Raw genomic sequence first — 27,496 nt, forward strand, 5'->3', positions numbered from 1 at the left:
AAGGAGGTTTAAAATGAATGATTTTAGTTTCCATTTTAGGTAGACAGAAAAAGAATAATAAACACAAAGTAAATAGAAGGAAATAATGAAATGTTCGAACAGAAATCAATGACATAAAAAATGGAATAAATGAGATAAAATGAGATAAAATTAATAAAAGTAAAAATCTGTTCTGTGAATGATTAATAAAATTCATAAAGCCATAGAAAGATGAGCAAGAGAAAGAAAATGCAAATTATTAATATCAGGAATGGAAGAGGGAACAGCACTTCAGATCCTACAGACATTAAAGGGATAGGAAATATTACGAACTACTTTATGTCATAAACATGAGAACTTAGATGAAACAAACTCCTTCAAAAACAAAACTTATCAAAATGGGTACAAGAAGAAATAGATAACTTGAAAGCACTATATCTATTTAAAAACTCGAATTCATAATAAGAAAAATTCTCCACAAGGAAACCTCCAGGCCCAGATGGTTTCACTGGTGAATTCTATCGAACTTTTAGGAAGAAATAATACCAATCTTACACAAACTCTATCAGAAAATAGTGGAGAAGGGAACACTTTTCAATTTGTTTTATGAGGCAAGCATAACACTGACACTGAAACCAGAGAAGAACCTTAAAAAATTAGAGACCAGCATCACTCATGAACATTGACACAAATAGCAAATTACATCCAGTAATATATAAAAAGGCTAATACATCAGAACCAACTGGGATTATGATGTATTACTTTTTTACATGCAAATCATAATGACAATGATATACCATTTCACATCCACTAGAACAGCTAAGATTTAAAAAACTAACAATTTCAAATGGTGATGATACGAAACAAACAGAACTCTCACACATTGCTAGTGGGCGCGTATGATGGTCCAGCCACTTTGGAGAACTGGTCGGCACTTTCATATAAAGGTAAAAAAATATACCTGTGACCAGCAATTTCACTAATAGGTATTTATCTAAGACAAATGAGAACTTATGTCTACAAACATACTTGTACTAGAATTTTTAATGCCACTTTATTCATAATAAGCACAATCTGGAAGCATCCCAAATGATCATCAACGGGAGAATGTATCAACAAATTTTGGTACACTCCTACAACAGAATACTGCTCAGCAACGAAAAAGAATGAACTGATATTATAAATGATAACATGGATAAATCTCCAAAATATTATGTTAAATAAAAAACCCAGATACAGAGGAATTCATACTGTGGTTCCATTTATGCAAAGCTCAAGAACAGACAAAAGGAATATAATCAGAACAGCTGTTGCCTAAAAGGGTGGAGACTGACTGGAAGGGGTCACAAGGGAACCTTGTAGGGAGATGGAAATGTTCTGTATCTTGTTTGGGATGGCGGTTACATGGCTGTGTATGTTTAACAACTCACTGAATTGTAAACTTATAATCTATGTATTTCATTGTATGTAAATTTTGCCTCAGTTAAGAAAAAACAGATTGCAGGCTAATATGAAAAACATGTTCAACCTCACTAGTGGTCAGACAAATGAAAATAAAAATAGAATCTAACTTTTGCTTGTGAATTATGCAAATATAAAATAACAATCCTCAATGCTAGCAAGAGTACAGTGAAACAAGAAGGCTTTTAGATCCATGGCATAATTGTTAACGCTCTGGAAAATAATTTGGCAGTATGTAGCAAGAAGCTTAAAATAGTTGTCACCATTAATCTAATAATTCCATGCCTAGAATTTGTTTCCTATGAAAACAATCAGAGGCTTGTACGACAACTTATGTATGTGGAATGAGTTAATAAATTATGTTCTATCCATTTGATGAACTATTTTATAAATATTAAAAATCCTTTTAAAAGAACATTTAATTGATATGAGAAAGTGCTCAGAATGTAGTGTTAGGTGAATGACAAGCATACAAGATTGTATTATAATCCTAATTTTGTTCACACATGCACACACACAGAAAAAAAAGATGAAGTAAATAGTCCTAAATGTTGAAACTAGTTATTTTAACATCAAGGGATTAGAGCTGATTTTGAGTTTGAGTCTCTATTTTAAATTCTTTTGGGTATAGACCTGTAAGTGGAATTACAGGATCACATGTAATTTTATGTTCAACTTTCCATACTGTTTCCACAGCAGCTGCACCATTTTATATTCCCATGAGCAATGCACAAGAGTTTTAATTTCTCTGCATCCTTGCCAACAGTTATTTTCCATTTTTTGGATAACAGCCATCTTAACGGGGGTGCAGTGGTACCTCACTGTGGTTTTGATTTATATTTCCCTAATGACTAATGATGCTAAACATCTTTTCACGTGCTAATTAGCCGTCTGTGAATCTTGGAGAAATGTCTATTCAAGTCCTTTGCTCATTTTTAAAATGGCTTGCTTGTTTTTCTGTTGAGTTATAGGAATTCTTTATATATTCTAAATATTAATCCCTTCTCAGATATATGATTTGCAAATATTACCTCTCATTCTGTAGGTTGTCTTTTCACTCTCTTGGTAGTGGCCTTTGATACACAAATGTTTTTAACTTTGTAGTAGTTCAATTTATCTATTTTTTTCTTTCACTGCCTGTGCTTTTGGTATCATACAAGAAATAATTTCCCAATCTAAGGTGATAAAGATTTTCACCTATGTTTTCTTCTATGAGTTTTATAGTTTTATCTCCATTTAATCCATGTTAATTTTTGTTTATGGTATAAGGTAAGGTTACAACTGCATTCTTTTGCATGTGGATATACAGTTTTCCCGGCACCATTTGTTGAAAAGACTGTCCTTTCCCATTGAATGGTCAAATTTTAATTGTCAAAATTTAACTGACTATATATATGAATGTTTATTTCTCGACTCTCTATTCTATGGCTTTAAGAATATACATTACGTTTGTAATCTGAAGTTACTAAAATAGATGGAGAGCACAGACTCTGCTGTCTATACTTGCTAACCCAGATTCCAGAGGCACCTGGAAAATTGAGTCTAAGACATCCAATTACCTTACTTAAAGAAAAAAAGATTTAGGGAAGGACCAACTGTTTTCTTCCAGCTGCAGCCAATGCAAGCATTACAGATAATCCTCGGGTGGAGTCAGAACACCCCAACAGGAGAGTCAGCATTTGCCCAGTGGCCTGCAGTTACAGCAGAAGGCGCAGTGGCAGCAGCTGGTCCTCAGGTGAAACCCCCAGCCCTGTGATGATACTCCTAGTTGCTGGAAGCTATCTGGCTTCATTCCAGCCCTCAAAGCTGCCTCTCCTGCAAATTTTCCTGGTCCATAGGCTACAGATAAGCTACATAAGAATGTTTGCTTTAGAGTCATTATCTTTCCAGACCTGTAAGTATAACTGGTACGAAATGTATTTACCCAAGCTGGGCTATAAACCCACCCGGGAATCCTAGAGCCATGGAAATCACTGCAAACTGATTGGGTGGGACCATTCCATAAGACAGCCTGAAAGGTGATAGTTGGGTATTGTTTGTTTTTGTTTTGGCATAAGGTGTAATTAGCAAATAATAAAAATACATGAATCTCAGGTGTTCTGTTGAGTTTGACAGAGACATCTGTGAAACCACTAGCTAAAACATGATATAGAACAGTTCCTTCATACTCCATTCCATCAATTCCTTCCCCCAGTCAAGCAGCATTCTCCGATTTTTCTCACCATGGGTTTGTTTTGTCTCTTCTTGGATTTTGAGTAAGTGGAACCGTTCAGTATATGTTCTAGTGGAATTGCTGGGTCATAGGGCAGAGGTATGTTCGACTTATAAGAAACTGCCAAACAGTTTCCAAAGTGGTCGCATCATTTTACACTCCCACTAGAGTGTATGAATGTTCTAGTTGCTTTACATCTTTGCCAACATTTGTTTTTGTTTTTTAATTTTAGCCATCTTCCTGTGCCTGCAATAGTTTCTCACTGTGATTTTAATTTGCATTTCTTTGATGACTAAAGATGCTGAGCACTTTATGTTATTGTCATTCACATATCTTCTTTTGTGAGGGGTCTGTTCAAATGAGCAATCAAATGATTTGCTCATTTAAAAAAATTTTACGTATTTTGGTCGTTTTTTTAAATTTTATTTTGTCTTTTTGTGAGGAAGATTGGCCCTGAGCTAACATCTGTTGCCAATCTTCTTCTTTTTGTTTGAGGAAGATTGTCACTGAGCTAACATCTGTGCCAATCCTCCTCTATTTTATGTGGGATGCCACCACAGCACAGCTTGACGAGTGGTGCTAGGTCTGCGCCCAGGATCCATATCTGTGAATCCCAGGCTGCCAAAGTGGAGTGTGTGAACTTAGCCATTTCACCACTGGGCTGGCCTCTATTTCGATCATTTTAATGGGCTGTTCATCTTTTTATTGTTGATTTGTAGAAGTCTGTTATATATTCTCAATGCAAGTCCACTGTCACATATATATAGTAGTCTGGGGCTTATCCAAACTTTTTCTTAATGGTGTCTTTTCTTTTGGTAAGCAGAATTAATTTTGATGAAGTCCAATTTATCAGTTTTTTCTTTTATTGTTAGTGCATTTTGTATCCTGGCCAAGAAATCTTTGCCTTAAAAAGTTGGAAAAATATTCACTTTTCTTCTAGAAACTTTATGATTCTGAGTTTTGTATATCAAGGTGTATAAGACTTTCAACTTTGCACTTTTCTTTTTCAAGACTGTTTTGGTTTTTATAGGTCCTTTGCATTTTTATGTAAATTTTAGAATCTGATTATATCTTCAAAAAAGCCTGCTGGAATTTTGATTGTGATGGTAATGAATCTATAAATGAATTCAGGAAGAATGAGAGCTACTAATTTTGACAGACTCCATCATTTAACAGGGTAAGGTAGCTGTAGTGAGACTCAACATTGCCCTCAGCAAAGTACAAGAACAGTTTTTAAATGTATTAATCAATATCATTTATTTTAAGTGAAACAAAAAATTAAAGCCACAAAGAGATACATCATATTGGCAAAAATCTAAAATCTGATACAACTCTGTTAACTATGCAGAAGGGAAAGAGGCACTCTCAAACGCTGCAGGTGGGAATGTAGATGGGCACAACCCTCGAAGGGAAGTGTGGCAACAGCACAATTATAAACACATGTATCGTTTCACCCAGCAATTCCACTCTAGGGATTTACCTAGCAGATACAGTCACACACGTGAAAAATCACATGTGCTCAAGGTTATGTGTTGTTTAAAGCAGCAAAAGACTTTGAAATAAATTATGGCATGTCCATACAGCGGAATATGATATAGCTTAAAAAAAGAATGAGGAGGGGCCAGCCCAGTGGCGTAGTAGTTAAGTTCACAGACTCCACTTCAGTGGCCTGGGGTTTGCGGGTTCAGATCCCGGGAGTGGACCTACACACCGCTCATCAAGCCATGCTGAGGCAGTGTCCCACATACAAAATAGAGGAAGCTTGGCACAGATCTTAGCTCAGGGACAATCTTCCTCAAGCAAAAAGAGGAAGATTGGCAACAAATATTAGCTTAGGGCCAATCTTCCTCCCCCCCCCAAAAAAAAAGAATTAGGAAGCCCTCTCTCTCCATATAATCAAATAGAAAAATTTTCTATATGTATTATTAAGTTAAAAAAAAAAAACCAAGGTGAAGAACAGTATCATTTACTATCATAAAAAAAGACGTGGGGTAAGATGACTATTTGTATTTGTTTGTATAGGTTTAATGAATCATTGGGAGAAACACAAGAAACTAATAAAAGTGGATTATCTCTATGAGTGCAAGAACTGGTTGACGGAGGCAAGGGCGGGAGGAAGACTTTGCACTGCATACTTGGAAAGACTTCTTGATTTTTGAACTATGTGATGTAATAATATATATTCAAAAAATTAAACAAAGTAAATTTTGCAAATGAGTATCTGATGATGATGACAGAAAGAGCTACCAATAATGAACACTTAGTAAATGCCTGTGCTAAGTACTTATATGCATTATCTCATTCCATCCTTATAGCAACCTTATAGGGTAGATGCAACAATCACTCCTATTTTACAGTTGAGGAAAAACTGAGACTCAGAGAGTTATGTAGCTAAGAAGTTGTAAAACTGGGATTCAGTCTGAAGTTGGTGTGCTTAACATCTGGGTAACAGTTTTGATACTGATATATATGTATTGATTGATATAAAAGAAAAAAGCAATTACCTGCTGCCCTTCTGTACCCTCCGCGGTAACCATAGCAACAGAGTGTGTTCCCGCTGAGGAGATGACTGCATCATGAGCAGGGACTGTGATGGGCGTGCCATCCTGCGTTACCATTGTGATGGTATTGCCAATGGCTTGCATGTCAGCTTGAGATATGTTGACCTGCAAAACAATGTATTTTACAAATCAGTCAATGTTTCTTGTCATATTTGGCAATCTTTATTAAGTACTAGGCCTAATCCTTGTATAAGTCTACTCTGTGGGAGCAAATAAGCATTTTACAATGGAATAAACTCTCTTAGAAAGAGGTCATCAGAAAAATTGAGTATTTCTTAAATGCATTTCCTCTTCTCCATCTCTACTGCCAATTTAGACTCTTACTTTTCTCTCTTCTGACTTCCTGCAATAATACAACTTCTTCCCAGGTATCCAGTCTAACCCTTCCCTAACCATCCTCTACCTGGACACCTTTCTAAACAAACAAACAAATTTCATTATGCTCCCTGCTTAAATCCCCAGCACCTCGCCATTGCTACAGTTCAGACTTCTTACATGGTATTCATGACCTTTCACGATTGGCCTTTAATAGCTTCTCCAGACTCATCTTCCACTACTTCCAGAGCAGCATCTGGCACTCTTGCTGCAACTAATCATTTGCAGTCCCAGAGAGTGTCATATTCTCTTATATCTTTGTGACTTTGCCTTCCCTTCACTCTGCCTGGTGAACTCCTGAAAATTCTTCAAGATCCAACTGAATGGCCATTCTCAATAAGGGCCTCGAAGATTCCTTCAGGAAGAATCGTTTACTCCTTCCTTCAGGCTGCCAAAACACTTTACATATCCCTTAATTATATACCCATCATTATGAGAAATAATTGTTCATTTTAGGAACGTCTCTCTCCTATGACACTATGATATCCCCCTTTCTGTACTCCCCAAATTAGTCTACCAGAATGTCGGGCATTGGGTAGATGTTCAATAATTGTTTAATTGACTAAAGGAATGGAATAGAACTCTAATTCCTAAAGGAAATGGGAAGGTTACATTTAGAGAAAACACAACATTGGGATGGGGAAAATAGTTATTTTGGAACAGATGAAGAGGGATTAGACTCATTCTATATGGTCAGAGAGGAGCCATGAGTGGATGACACTGTGGTAGGTTCCAGTCTGATAAAGGCTAGAATCATCCAACAATGGGATAGGCTGCCTCCTAAGGGAGAAACTGCCTCATCTGTTTTGGGCTGTTGTAGAGGGAATTTTTCCCATACAGAGAGCGAGGGAGGTTAGATCAAATGATCTCCAAAGGGCCTCTGTCTGTGATGATCTAATTCAAGAAAGTGTCTTAGGGTTGATGCTGAATTAAAACTGGGTTGGTAAATATGTTTACTCTCGCATGCCAGTCAGTGGACAAAGAGTACTGCATGGAATTGGTGATGTCAAAAGTGATGGGGAGGGAGACGAACGGGATGGTACAAGTGCTTTGTATTTTCCAATCCTGAATAGGTCTTGCCTCCTGGTTAACATCAGCATGTTGACAGTTATCAACACAAAGGGCAGATTAATCAGGGAAGGTAAAGCTATGAGAGAGACAGGTAAGGAGAGTTCTCTGTGGAAAAGGTAGATATAGGGGCTTAATGAACCCCAAATGCCCTTTTCCACCAGGGGCTAAAACAGCCTTAGCCAGAACTTAAAAATGAAATTGTCTGAATTATTTTAGGCTGGTGGTACCTAGAAAATAATAACAAGTTGGACTACCAGAGAACAGCCATTACACTGCTTTTCCTGGGGAAACTATCAATACTGTGAAGATTCTAAGGAATCTTCAAGGCCCTTATAGAGAATGGCCACTCAGTTGGCTCTTGAAGAATTTTCAGGAGTTCACCAGGCAGAGAGTGAAGAGAAGGCAAAGTCACAAAGATATAATAGAATATGACACTCTCTGGGACTGCAAATGATTAGTTGCAGCGAGAGTGCCAGATGCTGCTCTGGAAGTAGTGGAAGATGAGTCTGGAGAAGCTATTAAAGGCCAATCGTGAAAGGTCATGAATACCATGTAAGAAGTCTGAACTGTAGCGATGGCGAGGTGCTGGGGATTTAAGCATGGAGCATAATGAAACTTGTTTGTTTGTTTAGAAAGGTGTCAAGGTAGAGGATGGTTAGGGAAGGATTAGACTGGATACCTGGGAAGAAGTTGTATTATTGCAGGAAGTCAGATGAGAGAAAAGAGTCTAAATTGTCAGTAGAGATGGAGATGAGGAAATGCATTTAAGAAATACTCAATTTTTCTGATGACCTCTTTCTAAGAGAGTTTATTCCATTGTAAAATGCTTATTTGCTCCCACAGAGTAGACTTATACAAGGATTAGGCCTAGTACTCTGTGAAGCTGTGAAACTATCAATTCAGTGAACTCCCTTGACTCCAGGTAGGGAGACAGCCACACTTTGGCAATTTTACAGGTTTGCCCATCAATGCCTCGCCAGGATCTTTTAATGATGCCATCACACCCTCATCACCTCAGCCAAGGCTCTGCTGATTTCTTAATCTCATCTCTTGGATCCAATCAGCCACCAATCTGACTCCTTCTCTGAATTGTGTTTCACATGGATCCACTACTTTTCAAGCCCTCAATTTCACTGTGGTTCTGACCTTCATCACCTCACCTTTGAACTATACCAATAGCACCATCTGAATTCTACAGAGTCTCAAACCTTCTCTCTCCATAATCTTCCTGCATGTACTCTCTTTCAGCAGACTACTGAAAAACTCTCAGGAGATCGAGCACTGTCTACAAGCTGATGTCCAAACTTTGTGCCCTGATATTCAAGGCTTTCCTCAACTGAGACCCAACCTGCCTCTCAAGCCCAGGTTCAGAGAAATATTATTTAACTGTTTGGCTTTTGGTGGATACTTACATGCTGGGTCCCGTCCTGGGATATGAGTGTAACTTGCTGACTCAACGCAGACTGGGTTACTGTGGCTACTTGTGTAGACACAACATCATCTCCTTCTACACCTGTAACATATGTGATCTGGGACCCTTTAAGAACATCTTCATTTTGACCTGTTTAAAACAAATGAATCATTTATTTGACCAAACAACCAAGCTGCTTAGAAAACAGAGGATATTTTAAATGCTACAGAGAAACATATACAAGTTAGACTGCATATATAATTATATTCTAAATCATGAAAATGGCTTCCAGCACCTCCTTCCAATTCCTCCACCTCCACTTTTGCAAAGCCAAACCAAATCAAAACAGATCAAACCAAATCTTTCCAAATATGATTTAAGTGTCCTAATTTTGGGAGACCTCTCTTATTCTCTTAGTTAGAGTAATTAGTGATACTGGGCATGTGTGTTGGGGCAGCCGAGGGGGAGAACTGCACAGGAAGACCGACGGACAAATAACCCTTCCAAGATCACAAGTACGCAACAACGAGGTTCTTGCAGTCACTTAAGAAGCCGTTAAAAATGATAAGACAATCTTCATACACATTAACCACAAACCAGAATGATGTGTAAACACAACTTACTAAGTTCCTTACTCTTTAACACAAGAGACTGATTGCAAGTCATCAGTACACAATGACATCATTGTGTACAGACAATGTTAATGGGAGATTATCTGGGGTAAGGTTAATCATTTAATAAGTGACAGAACAGGAACTCCCATCCACTCCTTTATTTCATAAAGAACCAGCAAGTAAACAGCAATTTCAACAGTCTATTACTGCTATACTTGGCAACTAGAAAGATTACTGATCCCTCTTTTCTTCTATCACCTTGCACTCCCATAAAGCCAGAAGGAGGGTAAATGTGTTTTTTTTCCTTCAAAGAAGGATTTAATTTGCTAATTTAAGAGAGTTCTCAAAGTTAGTGGTTGACACATGCACTCATGAGGCTGTGGTCATCAGGTGTAATGGCCATGGCAGTCTTTACTTCATTTCTCTTTGTTCTGTTCCACACCTACCTGTGAACCACTAATTTCAATGGGGTACAAAATTTAGGGGATCACATGAGAGAAGAGGAACACAAGTCCATCCCTATTCTTGGAAAAACAATCTTAGTTGTTTTTTTTTTAAAACAAAATGTATATTATGTACTATTTTCTAGAATGCAAGAAGTTCTGACAATCTGAAATATCAACATTTAAGGAAGAGACTGAGGAAGCTTAAAAAAGGAAGAGTCTTAAAATCTAAGTTTGACATCACTAAAGCTTGCTTTCTAGCTGTAAGGATTCAGCCCTTGTTCTAACATCTAACCACGCACACTACGGTGCTTTGGCTAGAAAATAACACAGCATTCAAGACTGAGGGAATTGCTGCTTTCTTGCCATCATACGACAGAGATCTGAAAGACAAATGAGAACCACGGGGAATCACGTGAGCAGGCAGTGAGTGATCTGTTCTTTCCATTATTCTCCAACCAACTTTCTTCACCTAAATGTTTTTCAGCGTTTCAACATCAGTTGTTAAGAATGGGAAAAGATGTTTTCTTTTCATTTTCAGATTTACTTCATTCAGGAGGTACTCAATGAAACAGTAAGACAACCTATTTTTTTGTTTGTTTTAGAAAAACCTACTTCACTTTGCCTATTTTCCTATGTTGAGTTATTTAACTGAAATCGTAGAATGTAATTCTCTAAAATATTTTTTTTCACAAGTTTATTCTGATTGAAATGAGTGTTTTTGTCTCCTACAACACTACCTAATAGCACATGAATCAACTAAGAGTTATTTGAGAGTGCTTCACTGCTCTTAAGACCAGCATCCTTAAGGCACCCAAATAATCTAGCTGCCCTGCCTCACTTCCCACCTTCCCAGGCAGAAGTGCCACACTGGCAGGGTTCTTTCAGTCTCTCCAACTTACTTTGCTCTCTCTGAGCTCAGGGCTTTTTGCATGTGCCATTCCCTCTATTTGGAACATTCTCTTGCCTTTGCTCCCTGTTCTCCTCCCTCCAACCCCTGCCTCTCCACCTAGTTAACCCCTATTCACCTTCTAGATCTTTCCAAAAGTCACTTCCTCAAGGAAGCTTTCTCTGACCTTCCAGACTAGACTAAGTTCCCTTCTTAAACATCCTAGAGCACAAAGTACCCTTCTTTGATAGCACTTATCACAGTTGTAAATTATATGTTTGTGTGATGATTTGAATGAAAATTCATGATTTGAGAAGATGCTATGAATCATAAACACGTTCATTACTGTTGATTCTCAAACACAGGGACAGACGTACTAGACAAACCCTCACCTGGGGGAGGCTCGAAGAAGGCTTCCTGCTCCTCCTCGATGGGCTCAGTGTCGTTGTGGGCCGTCCGTTTGTGCATGGCCAGCGTGGAGATCTGCTTGTATGTCTTCCCACAGTGGTTACAGTTGTATGGTTTGGAGTGAGTGTGAACAACATGATGTTTGTACAAACTGGAATATTCTGTAAACCTTTTGTCACACCCAGGGACTGTACAAACATATGGCTTTTCCCCTAAGTAAAGCACAGCACACAAAAAAATCAGCTTTTACATATGAAGGCATAATCACTCCATACTTCCCTGGGGAGAGGAGAAGCCTGTAATGGCAAAAATAATAGTTGTCAAATCTCTTTCTATCCTGCCAGGAGGCAGCACACAAGAAAAGACTCCCTAACCATGGTTTTGACTTGGTTCAAAAGGTGGTCTGAATCCTGAGTGCGATCTCGTCCCTTCATTTCAAGGGACGAGAACAGTAAGGGTGGAGATGTTGCCCAGTTTAACTCTAAGCTTCGATGAAACCGTAGTTTATTGTTACCTATAACCAGATAAGCTATCATTAATGATACTATACTAATAAGGACAATAATAAATGCAATTTTTACTATAATGAACGCAGCTTACCCTAAGGGTTTTATGAAGATAATAAAAAAGGATTTTCTAAAAAGTCTATTAGACACAGTTTGGACACTTCAGTACATCTAAAAGGACATATGTGTTTCATATTAACCTCACCTGTCTTCTTACACCCAATCAAAGGTACTGAATATTCTCTGAAAACAACTAGGCAATACAAAGGGAAGTAAAAACTATAATTCTTTTTCCATGAAATGACTGAGAACAATATAAGTGGTACAGAGATTTTCAGAACTGTTTATTATAGTAAATTTCAGACAGACACAAAAGTATAGAGAAACAGTGCAATAAACCCCCATGTACCAATCACCCAGCTTCAACAATCAACTCATGGCCGATATTGTTTCATTTATTCACTACACATTTCCTCCTCCTTCTGCCCTAGATTATTGTGAAACAGCTCCCATAGCATTCCATCTCATCTACAAATATTTCAGATTCTATATCTGAAAGATAGATCCTTTTTTTTAAAAAAACAAAATTAACAATACTTATTTAATATCATAAAATATCTAGACAGTGTTAACATGTAGTGGGGGGATCTAAAACTGAAAGCAAATTAGAACAAATTAACCTAATTTAAATGAATACTTTTAACTACACTGAAGGGGTTTGGGTGGGTAGGTAAGGGAGACAGAATGAACTAATTAAAGTAGCTCATACACACAGTATTTGACTAATGTCTTCAGTCTTTGACTAGGTTGGGGGTGTGGAGAACTGCAAACAAATTTTCAATCCTTTTAGTAGGCTTGTTTGTTGTAGTGGTATGGACAAAGTGGTTCTGAAACTATTTTAGATGTAATAAAAGATTGAGTAAATGTGTAAATGCTGTTGGAAGCCAGGGCTCTCACTGTGGAAGAAGGGAAGTACAAATATGGAATGCGGAAGAAAAGAAAGAGTTGTTGGATGAATTGGAATTGAAGGCACTGGTGTGAACTCATGTGATTTCTAAAATGTGCATTTGCATGTGTGTACACATGTGCCTTTCCCACTTTAACCTCATTCTGCACTTTCCTTGGGTAACTACATCTTTTCCCATGATTCTAAACATAGTAAAACCACCTACAAATAGTAAAATCGAACACTAATGTAATATGTGATATAAATCTTGGACATAAAGTAATTGGAGATTGCTTCCTGTTCTCTGCCCAGTGCCCCATTCTGGAAGCAGGGCAGGTTCAAATGCTTATCTTGGTGGATGGTTGCGGGGAAGATGTGGTGAAAGCAAGACTAGGCAGGGAAATAGCAGGCAATTCCAACTCAGAAAACCAGCCCTACTGATACTTAGGATGGAGCAGAAATCGCCACTAGGTGGCACCAAACTACAGTCAGGATGCAAATCGATTTGAATTGCACCTTTGAGCTTCCTATCGGCTAGGTGCACAGCCTTATCGGGGTCATGTGATCAACTTTGCAAGAATAGACTGCACTAATCTTTACACTCCACTTATACATGATGTGGGCATTTACTGTTTCATATACTTGATGATCATTAGCCAATCTTCTCTCCCAGCCCAAACCTATCTCTTGGGTCAGACCAACATTTATAACTACCTACCGGATCTCTCTACTTCAATCTTTCTCAACCATGTATGCATATAAAAGACTGGGAGTTTGGGGCTGGCCCTGTGGCCGAGTGGTTAAGTTCGCGCGCTCCGCTGCAGGCAGCCCAGTGTTTCGTTGGTTCGAATCCTGGGCGCGGACATGGCACTGCTCATCAAACCACGCTGAGGCAGCATCCCACATGCCACAACTAGAAGGACCCACAACAAAGAATATACAACTAGGTACCCGGGGACTTTGGGGAGAAAAAGGAGAAAATAAAATCTTTAAAAAAAAAAAAAAAGACTGGGAGTTTTTTATATACTGATACCTGGGCCTCACCTCGGTAAAATTATGTTGGAATCTTTGCAGAAGGAATTTGAGGAATCAGTCTATTTTTAAAAGGTGAAAACGTGCAGCCACATGAGAACAATACTCTACCTGAATATTCCAAAGATCAGTATGGCCAAACTTAATGTAGGCATCCTGCTTATCAAAATCTAATTTGCCCATAAAACGTGTTGAATGGCAAACTCAGATAATGAGTCTATAGTCCATTACTTTAAATGGGAAGAAAAATGTTTTCCCAGCCCATCTAAAAATCCTAGCCAATTTCCCCAAATATCACAAAAAGGCTCTTAAGCCCCTGTGTTATAATCCACCAAGAATGTCTGCATAATACGAAGCACTTAAGACACCAATTATCTAATTATTTAACATTCAATGAACTCAGTAGTGGGTATATGTTCATGTGTAATACACAATGATAAGGTATAGTATTGGACAGGAATTTTGTTTTCCTTCTATATGGCAAACATATACTATAATTTAAAAAGGAAATATCTTAAAGATATAAGAGGAATGCAAATTCTATTAACAAAATATATTTTTTCTTCTAATCTACAGCCACCTTTTCTAGGCCTCCCAGGTTTTTGAAGCCTTTTCCACTTTTTTAGAAAACACATTAACTTAATGTAGGGAAGATGATAGCAGTAATGCATAATATACTTTCACAATGTAAGCGTAAAGTACGACTGTATTGGACACATGAATTCAATGTACTGTCTGTTCTCTCACTTAGAAGCACATGCAACTTAAAATTTTTTCCTTTCATAGAAAAACGCAGCCACAAGTAGATAATAGTAGGTTTTCAATTTGAATCATAAATTTTGAGTAAAAATTCTGCAAATCATTATAACAAATATACAGATAGTAAGAGTTCAGGTGGTGAGGGACCTCAGAGACCTACATATTCCAAGCTGACACCGCCATCTCCCCTTTCCATTCTGCTCTTCCCTATCTTAGCATTAACATCTAACCTGTCGTTCGAGCTAGAAAGATAGGTTCTTCTTTATTCCTCATGACTAACTTGCTCACCAAGTCCTTTACCAAGTCCTCTTCAATGTCTTTCATTTGTATCCTTTTCCATCTCACTTCAAGTATTCTAACAGCCTGCAATCAGCCTCCTTGCTTATGGTTTCATGTCCCTTTAACTTCCTTCTATCTTATTGACCAAGCGATTTTTTTCTAATAAAGCAAATTTTCTTTAAATTCTCTTAAGGCTTCCCCTCTGCCCATACCAGTATTCAAACTTATTAATGTATCCCTTTTCAAAGGAAGGGATTGGTGTAGGTCCCTAAAAATATTTCCAGAGATATCCATGGATCTGTGGAATGCAGCCTGAGAAATAATGACTTACGCAATTAAAGTGCCATTCTGTAAAAATATCTTTTCATTTTGAATTATCATAAGTTAACTCCTAATACCAGTAATAAAAACAATATATTTAAAAATTTCTTTCTTTTTTTTCTTTTTGTGAGGAAGATTGGCCCTGAGCTAACATCTGTGCCAATCTTCCTCTATTTTATGTGGGATGCCACCACAGCACAGCTTGACGAGCAGTCCTAGGTCTGCGCCCAGGATCTGAACCTGTGAACCCTGGGCCACTGAAGCAGAGGGCCCGAACTTAACCACTATGCCACTGCGCCAGCTCCTTAAAAAATTTCTTGTAAAACAAATGCACATTCTGCCCTCCCCTCCTCTTTGCCTTTTCATTCCCACCCACCAAAAATACATCCACAAAGTGGAAGACCAAAATTAAAAGCTTTTGTGCTACAAAACGGTATCATCAAGAAAGTAAAAGACAACCTACAGAATGAGAGAAGATATCTGTAAGTCATATATCTGCTATGGGACGTGTGTTCAGAATATAATAAAGAATTCTTACAACTTAAAAATAAAAAGACAACCCAATTTAAAAAATGGGCAAAGGATCTGAACAGACATTTCTCCAAAGATGATATACAAATGGCCAATATGCCCTTAAAAAAATACTCTACATCATTAGCACATCAGGAAAATGCAAATCAAAAGCACAATGAGAGAGATACCACTTCACACCCACTAGGATGGCTATAATCAAAAAGACATAATAATAACTGTTAGCTAGGATGTGGAGAACCTGGAACCCTCAGACATTGCTGGTGAGATTGTAAAATGGTGCAGACACTTCAGAAAACAGTTTGGAAGTTTGTCAAAATGTTAAACGCAGAGTTACCATATGATCCAGCAATTCCACTCCTAGGTACATACCCAAGAGAAATGAAAACATGTGTCCACACAAAAACTTGTACACAAATGCTCATAGCAGCATTATTCATAATAGCCCAAAAGTGAAAACAACTGGTGAATGGATAAATAAAATATGATACGTTCATATAATGGAATACTATTCTGTAATCAAAAAGGAAAGAACTATTGATACATGCCATGACACAGCTTAACCTCAAAAACATTATGCTAAGAGAAAGAGGCCAGATAAAAACACCATGTATTATATGATTTCATCTATATGAAATGTCCAGAATGGGAAAATCCATAGAGACAGAAAGTAGATTAGTGATTGCTTATGGCTGGGGCTTGGGAGTGGAAAAAGACTGCCAGCAAGTATGAAGTTTCTTTAAGGTGGGATAAAAAATGTTCTCAAATTGGATCACTGCAATGACTGTACAACCCTAAATATTGCATATATTTAAAAACATTGAATCATATACTTTAAACAGATGCACTATATAGCATGTGAATTATATCTCAATAAATTGTTTTTAAAAAAAGAATATACGGGGCCAGCCCTGTGGCATAGTGGTTAAGTTCAGCGCACTTTGCTTTGGCAGCTCAGGGTTCACAGGTTTGGATCCTGGGTGTGGACTTACACCACCCGTGAGCCATGCTGTAGTGGCGACCCACATATAAGATGGAGGAAGACTGGCACAGATGTTAGCTCAGGGCTAATCTTCCTCAGCAAAAAAAAAAAAAGAGAGAGAGAGAGAGAGAATATATCCATAGACTACGCCTCCCTATCTGTGCCACAAGCACCACAAAGCCCAGTTTAAGAAACACCCTTACCATGGCAGCACAACACACAGGGCCCCTGCCTGCCTCTCTGACCTCACCTCACACTGCTCTTCTGCGTGTGTTCTATGCCTCCAGTCGCAGGGAACCACCCAGTGTTCTCCAAATAAGTCATGCTTTTCATACTTTTGTGCCTTTACTTGTGACATTTCCCCTGATAGGAATACCCTCCCTCTAGCCAGCAAACTTTAGGATTCAGTCTAAAAGTCAAATTCGCCTGTAAAGTCTGCCCAGAAGGCTTCTCTCATCCCCGCAGAGATGGCTGCTCCCACAGCATCCTGCTCAAGTCTCGGAGACACTGCACTCTGCAGCAATTGTATGTCCACTATCTCCCCAACTCAGCTGCCCCTGACGATGTCCTATCTCTCTCTGTATCTCTGATGCCTGGCAGGGGAACACACAGCAGACGCTCAATAACTATTTTTGGAAGAAATGAATGTATAAATGCTAGGGAGGTTTTTTGTTTTTTTTTTTAAAGATTTTATTTTTTTCCTTTTTCTCCCCAAAGCCCCCCGGTACATAGTTGCATATTCTTAGTTGTGGGTCCTTCTAGTTGTGGCATGTGGGACGCTGCCTCAGTGTGGTTTGATGAGCAGTGCCATGTCCGCGCCCAGGATTCGAACCAACGAAACACTGGGCCGCCTGCAGCGGAGCATGTGAACTTAACCACTCGGCCACGGGGCCAGCCCCACTAGGGAGGTTTTTTAAGTTGTTTAATCCCTCTCGATCATGCCAAGTGGTGGGAAGGAGGGAAGTGATTACTTGGAAATGGTTTGTGGAAGAGGCAGGAGTTAAAGTGAGTCTCGAAAGACAGAAGACCAAGACATCAGAGATTCTTACCTGTGTGTATCCTCACGTGGTTTTTATAATTGGTCGCACTGGCAAATGCTCTCCCACATCCTGGTTCTGTGCAGTAATAAGGTCTTTCTCCTGTGTGTGTCCTAATATGTACTTTTCTGATATTTGATGTTGTGAAAGATCGACCGCAGCCTTCAAAGGGACATTTAAAGGGCCTTTCTCCTGAAACACAAAAGGGAATAAATTAAATAGTGAAAAAATACATAGAAAATTAAAATACCTTATCCTTCAGTTCTTCCTGGGATCACGTTCAGGATTTTAGCCCTCTTGTATTGAGTTTCCTTTTCAGGTTTTGTTTTGTTTTTTTCTCTGTAAATGGCATTTTCTACTCCAAACTTAAATTTACATAGAAAAATCTGAATAGTATTCAAAACTCATCACTGATTACATGAGTCTCCAAGAGGGACTCAGCCAGATGGGCACCTTTAAAAATGAGCTGAGAAAAGCAGAGAAAGAAACACATAAAGAAATACAAAAGAAAAACAGAGTCAAGAATAAGGATTCAGTTAGAATAACCCTAGAATCCCCTAAAAGCTTGTTGCGTATTTTATTTATTCTATAATACCTTGAAGAAATAACTTTCGGTCTTTTAAAAATCTAGTGTCTAGCACATAACAGGCATCAGAAATACTTGATTACTATTCTCATAATCTAAGCTTATGGTAAAGTCTTCTCTGCCAAGTATACTCCTTTTCCTCATACACAGCTGCTTCGTACAACCGTGGAATCCAGAGGGCCTTTCATCTGTCAGGCAGGAAGGCGCCTCTGCTTTTGCTGCCCATATGTCGTTTTCTAGATGAGCCCAAAAGAAGCAAACAACTTCTGGGATAGAAGAAAAATCTCTCTCTATATGTCTGTGTGTAGATAGGTAGATAGAGACATTTACCTATATATATAGTTTTAAGTTTGTTATTTTTCTTTTGGTCAAGTGAAATTATGATTTACCTGTTGGTGGAAACCATTCCAAAAGATTTCTGCCCTCAAGAATAAAATCATTTAGAAAGGGGCAGGAATCTCTGATCCTTTCTTTAGTGAGAGTTTTGTTCAATATGTTAACCTAACGAGAACGAAGAGTTTACCTAGAGTAAGTCCCTTCTCCTCTCTGGCTCTGGATGGCCTCCAGCATCTCCCCAGCCCTGCCTGCTAGGATAAGGAATCAGGCCTTCTAGCAATTTTCCTTGTGCCATATATCCTACTCCTCTGACTCGGCAGCAACTTGCTTTCTGTTTGCACTAAATCGCTTGTGTTTGTAACGGAAGTCCCTGAAGCCCCTTAACTCAGTCCAGCTTAGATCAATGAAACTACGCACGATTTAAAAACTGGCGCATGAATAGGTGGTTTACTGAGTGAGTACTATCAAAGGCATTACAACTACGATGTTTCCAACCAAATATTAATGGAACTAGATTATGGTTTTACGTAAATTTTATATAAAAAGTTGGCGTTATACAGCAAATCGAAATAGAATTTGCAGGAGCTTGGCATCACTTGCCTCTGATACAATGGATAAAAATAAGTGCATGAATGAAAGAGAGGCAGAGGCCTACTGCTTTGTTACTGAACATGATAAAGTGAAGCCAATTTGGGATCATATTTGAATTAAAACTTAAATTTTAATGATTGGAAGAATTCTCCATGGAAATTTGCTAAACTGTTTTTGGGGACAAAGTTATCATACTATGTTTAAAACATCTGTCGTAAAATCTCAAAATGAAATTATCTTATGCTATATTACTTAGTCAACAGCTTATAACAACATCTCTTATCAACTGTTTCTGAAATTCTTCCAGCTCTGATCCAAAGTAAATAATTACCTTTATAGTACCAATTCCATAAATTATCAAGTACAATGAAGGGAGGGGAGATAAGAACAAAGTATCCTTTAGGAAAAGGAGAGAAGGAAACTTAAAGGGGAGAAGAGATGATCAGAAGGAAGTGACAAGCCTTTCTTCCTGTGGGCTGCGAGGGCTTCAGGCACGTTCTTCAGCAGCGACTTAATGCAGGGGAAGTATGCTAAACTGGGAGGGAATCAGGCGAGAAGGCACTGAGTTTCTGGCGTCAGTCGGGCTACTAAGCAGATGTGTAATCCTAAGTAAATAAGCCTATTGCTCAGATAATTCCTGAAAACAGAGAGTTGGTGGTCTAGGGCCCTTGTTAACTTTTTGGGGACACGGACTCCTCTGAGAATCTAACAAAGGTATGGGCCTCATCCTGGAAAGAAGCATACATGCGCAAATGGCAAACTGCACGGAATTTCAGGAGTTTAAGAGAAGCCCTTGATGCTGACTCCCTGAAACTCTTCCAGAGGCTCCTTCCCTAGGCCCCTCCCTGCAGATTAAGAACTCCCGGCCTAGATACGATATTTGTTCACACCAGTACCTGTATGAGTTCTGATATGTTTCTGGAGGTCTCCTGAAGTTTTGAAAGATTTAGTACAATTATCTTCTGAACACCGATATGGCTTTTCTCCTGTATGAGTTCTGACATGACTTTTTAATCCATAACCTTAAAGAAAAATTTAAAAGAAATTTAATTATTTTCTAATTACAGTAATTAGACCTCTTTAGGCACACTCATTGAGATTAAGCTATTGAAAAATACAGTAAATACCAAGGATATAATGCTAGGCAAACATAACAAAATAATTATTAAAAATGTATGAGTATGACAGCTCAGGACTGTCATGCTTTGTTCAATAGTTTCATCTCTGTCTAGAAGAGGTTGTGTGTGTTTCTTTCTTTAAAGTGCCCCAATCTTATTAGATGTTCCCAACTCAGACCCCAAAAGCTTGAAGTGGAATTGAGACAAGGGATGAGGAAAAGGGTGGCGGTCAGGAGGCCTGGTACCAGTCCTGGCCCTGCTGGAGGTGTCCCTGGGCAGGCCCCATCCCACTGCTAAGTCCCAGCTCGCCATAGTTCCCTAAGGTCTGTCCTAACTTTAAGTTCTGCGTCAGCTTTTAATCCTTGGCTTTTACTTTTCCTGCTAAAGAGAGCAGAGTGTGGAGTGGAAACATCGAACATAGTAGGCAGAAACAGGTGTGAGGCGAAAAATGAGGAGAGAGAGAGAATAGAGCAAGCAGGACAAGAGACAGTTAAGGGAGAGACTGAAAAACTGGTCACTGTGCATCCACTAACTCAGACAAAGGCAAGGGATCAGTTCCTGTCTCTGGTCTCTCTGTTTGACCCCTAAGTGGAACCAAGAAACAAAGAAAATTCATGTTTTTACCTGTTGCAAATGCCTTCCCGCAGCCTGGATGCTCACACTGATAAGGCCGGTCTCCTGTGTGTGACCTCTCATGGACCTGTCCGGAAAACGCAGGCATGAGTCGATTTCCTTCAGGCACTCCTCAGGTAGACGGTGTCAACACAGACCTATCTTTATTTTTCACTGCTAAATTATTTTGTTGTTTGTAGGTTATTTTTGAAAAATAAAAGATAACTTTACTTTTCTCAAAAACTACAGAGCAATAATTCTTAATATAGCCCTAAATGTGTTATGGTAAGAAGCACTCATTTTAAATAAGGAACGGGAATATGGGAGGTTTGAGTTTTCTACAGTTGTCAGAGGCATCCGCGTGGAATCTCTAATGGGGAGGGCTGGAGCAGAGTGCAAGGAGGGACTCTAGCACATAAGGTTAAGAGTGTGGAGGCTGCTGCCAGAGGGGCCTTGACCTGAGTCAAGGCTTCACCACTGAAGAGTGCTGTGGCCATGACACTTGCCTTCTCTACGCCACCAAGTCCTCGCTGTAAAGCAGAGACAGAACAATATCTACTGTAGAGGGCTGCTGTGACAAATGAACAATCATGACAATGGCCAACATTACTGCATGTTTACCACGTGCCAGGCCACTCTTTTCAGTACGTTACATGCACAGTATTAACTTACTGAATTCTCACAACCACCCTATGCGGGAGGTACTTTTATCATCCAATTTTACGGATAAGGAAAATGAGGGACTAAGAGGTCCAGTAACACGTCATGGTCACACACTGCAAAGCAGTGGAGAGGGGCTCTAGGGCTGCAACTCCAAATGTGCTAAATGCACACATCCTGATACACTGTAAGTTGGTCAATAAACGTTAGTCAAAAATGTCATTTTTATGAGTCATGGTATGTTGTGTTTAGCGGCAATGAAAATATTTGGCCTACGTATTTGAAAGACAGGACAAATTAACATCAGCTTTTGCTAGATTTCAGCAAATCACTGTTAACAGAGTGATTACACACATCTCTGATCATATAAATTTCACATTTGACAAAAGTATATTAAAATATATAGGGTACCTACCACGTGCCAGGTAGGTGGACACCAGGGATACAGAGAGGAAGAAAACATAGTCCAAGCCCTCAAGGAGTTGACAGTTTCTAAAATCTGCATAGGCTTTTGTGTGTTTGTGTATGAGTGTGAGTGTGTGTCTGTATCTTGAGAAGTGGGGGAACCAATGGCATTTGGATGCTACAAGTATATCATGTTGGCATTTAATGTCCTACATATTCTCCTAACTAGATAAAGCATTTCCTTTATATCTACCTTTAGATGGTGAGCTGTTGTGTATAATTTTCCACATCCATCATATTCACATCGAAATGCCTTTTCTCCACTCTGTTGAGATTTAGCAGTTACTCTTGTTGCATGTCCTTGTAAGACAATCTAGATGAAAAAAAGGTATGATTTAAATTATTTATACAGAAATAAAACAGACGAAATTACTATTTTCAGAATTAAAAAGATAAAACTGTATTGGGGTTTTCAGATTCGGGTCATCATTTTATGAAGATTCTATCATGCTGAGCCAGTTAGGTTAATTCTGTTCCATGGCCGAATGGAAGAAGTCAAAAGGAGATCCACAAGGGTGCACAGCCATTGCTCACAGATCTATTCCTACTCTAGAAAAATCAACCCAGTAGCATTACCATTGTATGCAGGTATTCCTTGACATACTCAAGGAATATATTTATATGTATATTTTTTAGGACATGTATCCTAAAAACAATATAAAAAGCATTTTCAATTTCAAAAGCAATGAAAAAGGAGGGGTTAGGTCATTTGAGTCTTGAGTCCCCTGTAGGAGACATTATAATCCATATGATCCTGGTCTGTACTTATAGTCAGTAGATCATTTTCCTTGGATTCAACAGCACAAGACTTCACACAATAGCACTGATTTTAGAGGCTTTTTAAAGACGACCACCTATTTTAGAAATTAAGATACCATGAAAATTGACGAACGACTTTCTGCTCTGTGGACCATGCGGTGACAGTGTTACAATATCCCACCTGTGCTGATTGTCACACATGGCTCAAAAATGACTCTGCCAAAAACTTTTTTATATTGTAAAAATTTCAAAATAATGGAGCAAAAATCGTCATCGCTGAGGAGAGACTATAGATGCTAAAGGCTGAAAGAGGAATCTGAAAATGAAAGGCCTAACAAAATTAAGCAGATGACCTTGATGGCTTTTTCCCAAAGAGCTGTTAGCATCTCTTTGGTTTTTATTAACGAGAACTCTTATTCCCAAAACAGATTCCTGCTCCTGTTCTAATGTCTACACTGCATGCCTCAAGAGCGCCAGGTGGTGACACAAGGGGCAGAAGCTCCAGTTTAGGAAGAGCCTCTGAGTGTGTGCCTGCAGCGAGGAAGGAAGGTGGTAACAACAGAATTTCTTTCTTTTTTTTTTTTTTTTTTTTTTTTTTTTTTTTTTTTTCAGAATTTCTTCTTTCTAAACCAGCTGAAGTCACTAGCATTTGACATGTTATGAGACTTATTAGTAAGGGCTGTTTGCAATAGAACTATTTCTACTAGTAGCTCTAATTATCCCAAACAGACCTGGCCTAAAGGCATTCTCACAAAGTACAGTAGGATGAGCACCTATAGCAACACCCAACTATCAAAAGGAACCTCTTGAAAGAAAACCACTGAAAAGACAACGCCTATAATACTGTGAAGAATTCCAAGAAGCCAAGGGAAACAAAGTCAAAAAGCCACTTCGGCTTTTATTTCAATACACAATGTTTGGGATGAGATTCTCTCCCCCTTTCTTGCAAATGTTTCTTTGTAAGGCCCTTTATCTCTCAATCTTGGCTAAGGTTTATTTTTTTGATTTTCAAACTGTTTTATTCTACTTGGAACCTGCTTTGTGTCTACCACCTTCCTCTTATTTCCAATCTAACCTCCCCTTCCACCTACCTTCACCCCCACCATGGCAGAAATTCTGAAATAATAAATGTTTGACAAGTGATTAGTGAAGTCCCTACCTCATACAATGTTATTTAATAAGATATGGTCCCTGCCTTAGTAGGGCTCTCATTCTGGCTAGTGAAACTGTCCTATAAATGAAAGATTATAATAGAATATAAGAATTGCTATCACAGCAATCCATGCAAAGTTCTATGGGGGACAAAATTTGAAAGTGGGGAGAGCTGTAGGTTAGGGCGAGCTGTCTAGAGGTGAAATCTGAAGGCTGAAGAAGAGGGGTAGGAAGAGCAGTCCAGGCGGAAGGAACAGTATGACCAAAAGTATGGAAGTGTGTCTGCAAGAACTGGAAACAATGAGAGTATCACGTCTATACAGTCATGCGTCACTTAATGATGGGGACACATTCTGAGAAATGCATCATTGGGCGATTTCGTCATTGGGCAAACATCACAGCCTGTACCTACACACACCTAGATGATACAGCTTACTATGCTAGGCTATATGGTACTAATCTTACGGCACCACAGTCATATATACAGTCCATTGTTGACTGAAATGTCGTTATGCAGCGCATGCCTGTATAATAGAATGAATAACATGAAAAAGAAAGGAAAGTTCAGGATCATATTTGGGAAGAGCTTTAGGTGCCATTCTGAAGAGCAAACCCAAATAATGAAAGCAAAAGCAAGGCATTAAAATTTTTAAAGTAAAGGACTGACGAAGATGAGCTCTGTGTTTTAGACAGAGAACTCTGGTAATGGTGTGGAACAGAGAGAGAGAGAAAAGAGGAAAGGAGACTAAAAGAAGTTTGCATAATCAGAAATATGCAGGCAAGAAGTGATGGAAACCAGCCTAGGGCAATGAATATGGAATAGAAAGCAAGAGATGATTCTACAGAAATTTTAAGGATGAAAATGGATAGAATCCAAAATTCACAGGCTAAATCTGTAACAGGTATTTCAGAACTATATGGTATCAGATATATATTGTCTTTGTTAAAAGAAAAACAACCTGATATTTCACAAGCGAAATGTCTCAAGGGCAATTTAGAAGCTAATATCGGGGGCCAGCCCCAGGAGCCTAGTGGTTCAGTTTGAAGCGCTCTGCTTTGGTGGCCTAGATTCAGTTCCTGGGCACGGACCTACACTACTCGTCTGTCAGTGGCCATGCTGTGACAGTGGCTCATATACAAAAGGAGGAAGATTGGCAGTGGATGTTAGCTCATGGTGAATCTTTCTCAGCAAAAAAAAAAAAAAAAAGAAGAAGCTAACACCAGTGAAATACTAATAAGCTTCTAAAACCATTTATAGAAAATGACTTCATTACTATTTATACTTAATGTATGTCCTGAGAATTGAGATAACCTTAGCTCTGCTGTAAATTCACCACATGACCTTGTGCAAGTCACGTAGGGCCATTTTGCCTAACTGTATAAAGAATACTGTGCTAAAGCAGTGATGTTTTTTCTTTTTTAAACTTTTTTTTAGAAGTCACACACAGATAAAGGTATTCCTGCTGCTGCTAATCCAGGCAGGTGTGGGTGGCTCAGAGCTCTGCTAGTCCCCAAGGGACCTCAAAGAAACCTGTGGTTCTCCAAAAATCAGGGTTTCAAAACCAGTGTACCAGACAGATAATGGCAAGTCCCTTCTAGCTTTAACATTCTAGAATTCTGAGGAAGTGCAAATCTCAGTGAATAAAGGGCTGTGTTTAAAATTGGATCCCAAAGTGACTTCAATGATAAAAGGTTAACTACCACTGACTGAGGAGTTACATTTACGTGAGGAATGGGGGCGGGTGTTCTGCCTGGGCTGTCTTATTGGTCCTCCATGACTAATCGATGAATTAAATACTATCTGTGATTTACAAATAAGAAAAACAGGCTCAGAGTGGTCAGGTAATATAACTTGCCCATGGTCAAAGGCTGGCAAGCAGGATTTGAAGCAGGTTGGCTCTAGAGCTCAAGCTATTAACCCACCAGGCTTTACGATGCTGTAGCCCAGTGGTAATGAACTGGCAGAGCTTCTGTAGTCACAGAGTGACCTGGTAGGGTTGAGGATAACTGGTGCATTTTACTGTGTGGCCAGTACTTAAAATCCATTTACTATAATGACCTAATGCATATGACAGATATGACATGTGATGTGAGTAAACTTGTATATTAGGATATAAATAATTTATACTCTTGGGGGAGGATAAAAATCAAAACAGCTTGAGGAATTTTTTAAAGTATGTCCTCTTTCAAGAAAGGAATTAATCATAGACGTGTGGCAACAGAGGGACCTTTAGGGAACCTGGGACATGGGCATTGCCAGAAAGATTTTGAAAACAAAAAAACAAAAAAACAAATAACCCCATAGATTTCTAACAATCATTACTATTGGGCAGTGGTTCTTTACTTTTTATTTTTACCTCTCTATACCATTTGAATTTTCTAAATATAAACACGATCACTTTTTTTTTTTTTAAGTATACCATAGTTATCTATATACTACAGTAATTGGTCATTTTGGGTTTTTTCTTTGTACTTCTCTGAATTAAAAAAAAAAAAACCTACTAAAATATTATTAAAAAAAGTTCTGGGTTCCATCTCAGGCCTACTGACCAAATCTCTGGAAGACAGTCTTAGTCATGGGTTATTTTTTAAAAGCTCCACAGCTCAATCTCGTGTTTGCCCCTGATTACCACTGGTCTAATTCTTTTCTTTTAGACATGAAAAAAAGATTCTTAGACTAGGCAAGTTCACTTCCTCAAGATCACATAGCTAGATAAAAGTACAGAAAATATACACAAAATATGATCCACAGTCAAACTTATTTTGAACAGGTTTTGGGGTAATTATCTAACCCACGTTCTGGGAGAATCTGCCAACCAGAGAAGATGGTATATTTAAGGCTGCCCAGTGATCTATGTCTTATGTGGCCTGGCTTAAAGGGTCAAGCTGAGTCCACAAATTCTCCTTCCCTGGAATTTGACCTAAGAAATAAAGGGAAATCTTGAGTTAGTTGTGGGTGGTAAACCAGAAAAAGCGTGGCTATGACGAGCCATATACAAACTCAATGAAGACAGAGAGGAAGCCTGTGTGTAGAGAAAAGAAGGGAGCAGAGATGCCATGAAAGAGGGGAGGAGGAGGGAGATCAGCCCCCAGTCCTTTGCAGTTCTGTTCCTGTGAAGCCCAGCTGTTCAGCAGTTCCTGTTCTTGGCTTTATGTAAGCTCTGCAGTGTCCTTAAAATATATCATTTTTCTTGAGTTAGTCTGACTGGCTTTCTGTAACTTCCAGCAATTAGAGCTCTGATTAAAACTGCCAAGCCAAAGAACTTTGATCTCCAGTGTAAATAAAATTAGTTTTGAATGAAGAATACCAGGCCTTGAAAAAAGGCCTGGTATCTAAGAACATGTAAAGCATCAACAACGCTGTATAATGCTTACACATTTCCAAATTATGTTCTCATGT

At 38.7% G+C, this 27,496-nt stretch overlaps 1 protein-coding gene across 7 annotated transcripts in view; it reads right to left on the reverse strand.

Moving 5' to 3' along the window:
* The window catches only part of ZNF143 (zinc finger protein 143), a 62,498-nt gene that overhangs the window by 4,929 nt on the left and 30,073 nt on the right, over positions 1–27,496 (reverse strand). For all 7 annotated transcript variants that reach the window (XM_046638463.1, XM_046638462.1, XM_046638468.1 and 4 more), the window contains 7 exons: positions 22,379–22,498; positions 21,073–21,148; positions 20,227–20,352; positions 17,830–18,009; positions 11,409–11,636; positions 9,072–9,220; positions 6,157–6,318 (listed from right to left, as the gene is read on the reverse strand). In XM_046638463.1, the coding sequence (XP_046494419.1) occupies positions 6,157–6,318; positions 9,072–9,220; positions 11,409–11,636; positions 17,830–18,009; positions 20,227–20,352; positions 21,073–21,148; positions 22,379–22,498 (1,041 nt within the window). The remainder of the gene's footprint in view (positions 1–6,156; positions 6,319–9,071; positions 9,221–11,408; positions 11,637–17,829; positions 18,010–20,226; positions 20,353–21,072; positions 21,149–22,378; positions 22,499–27,496) is intronic.

The sequence above is a fragment of the Equus quagga genome, chromosome 14 (genome assembly GCF_021613505.1).
Source record: "Equus quagga isolate Etosha38 chromosome 14, UCLA_HA_Equagga_1.0, whole genome shotgun sequence".
NCBI classification, from domain to species: domain Eukaryota; kingdom Metazoa; phylum Chordata; class Mammalia; order Perissodactyla; family Equidae; genus Equus; species Equus quagga.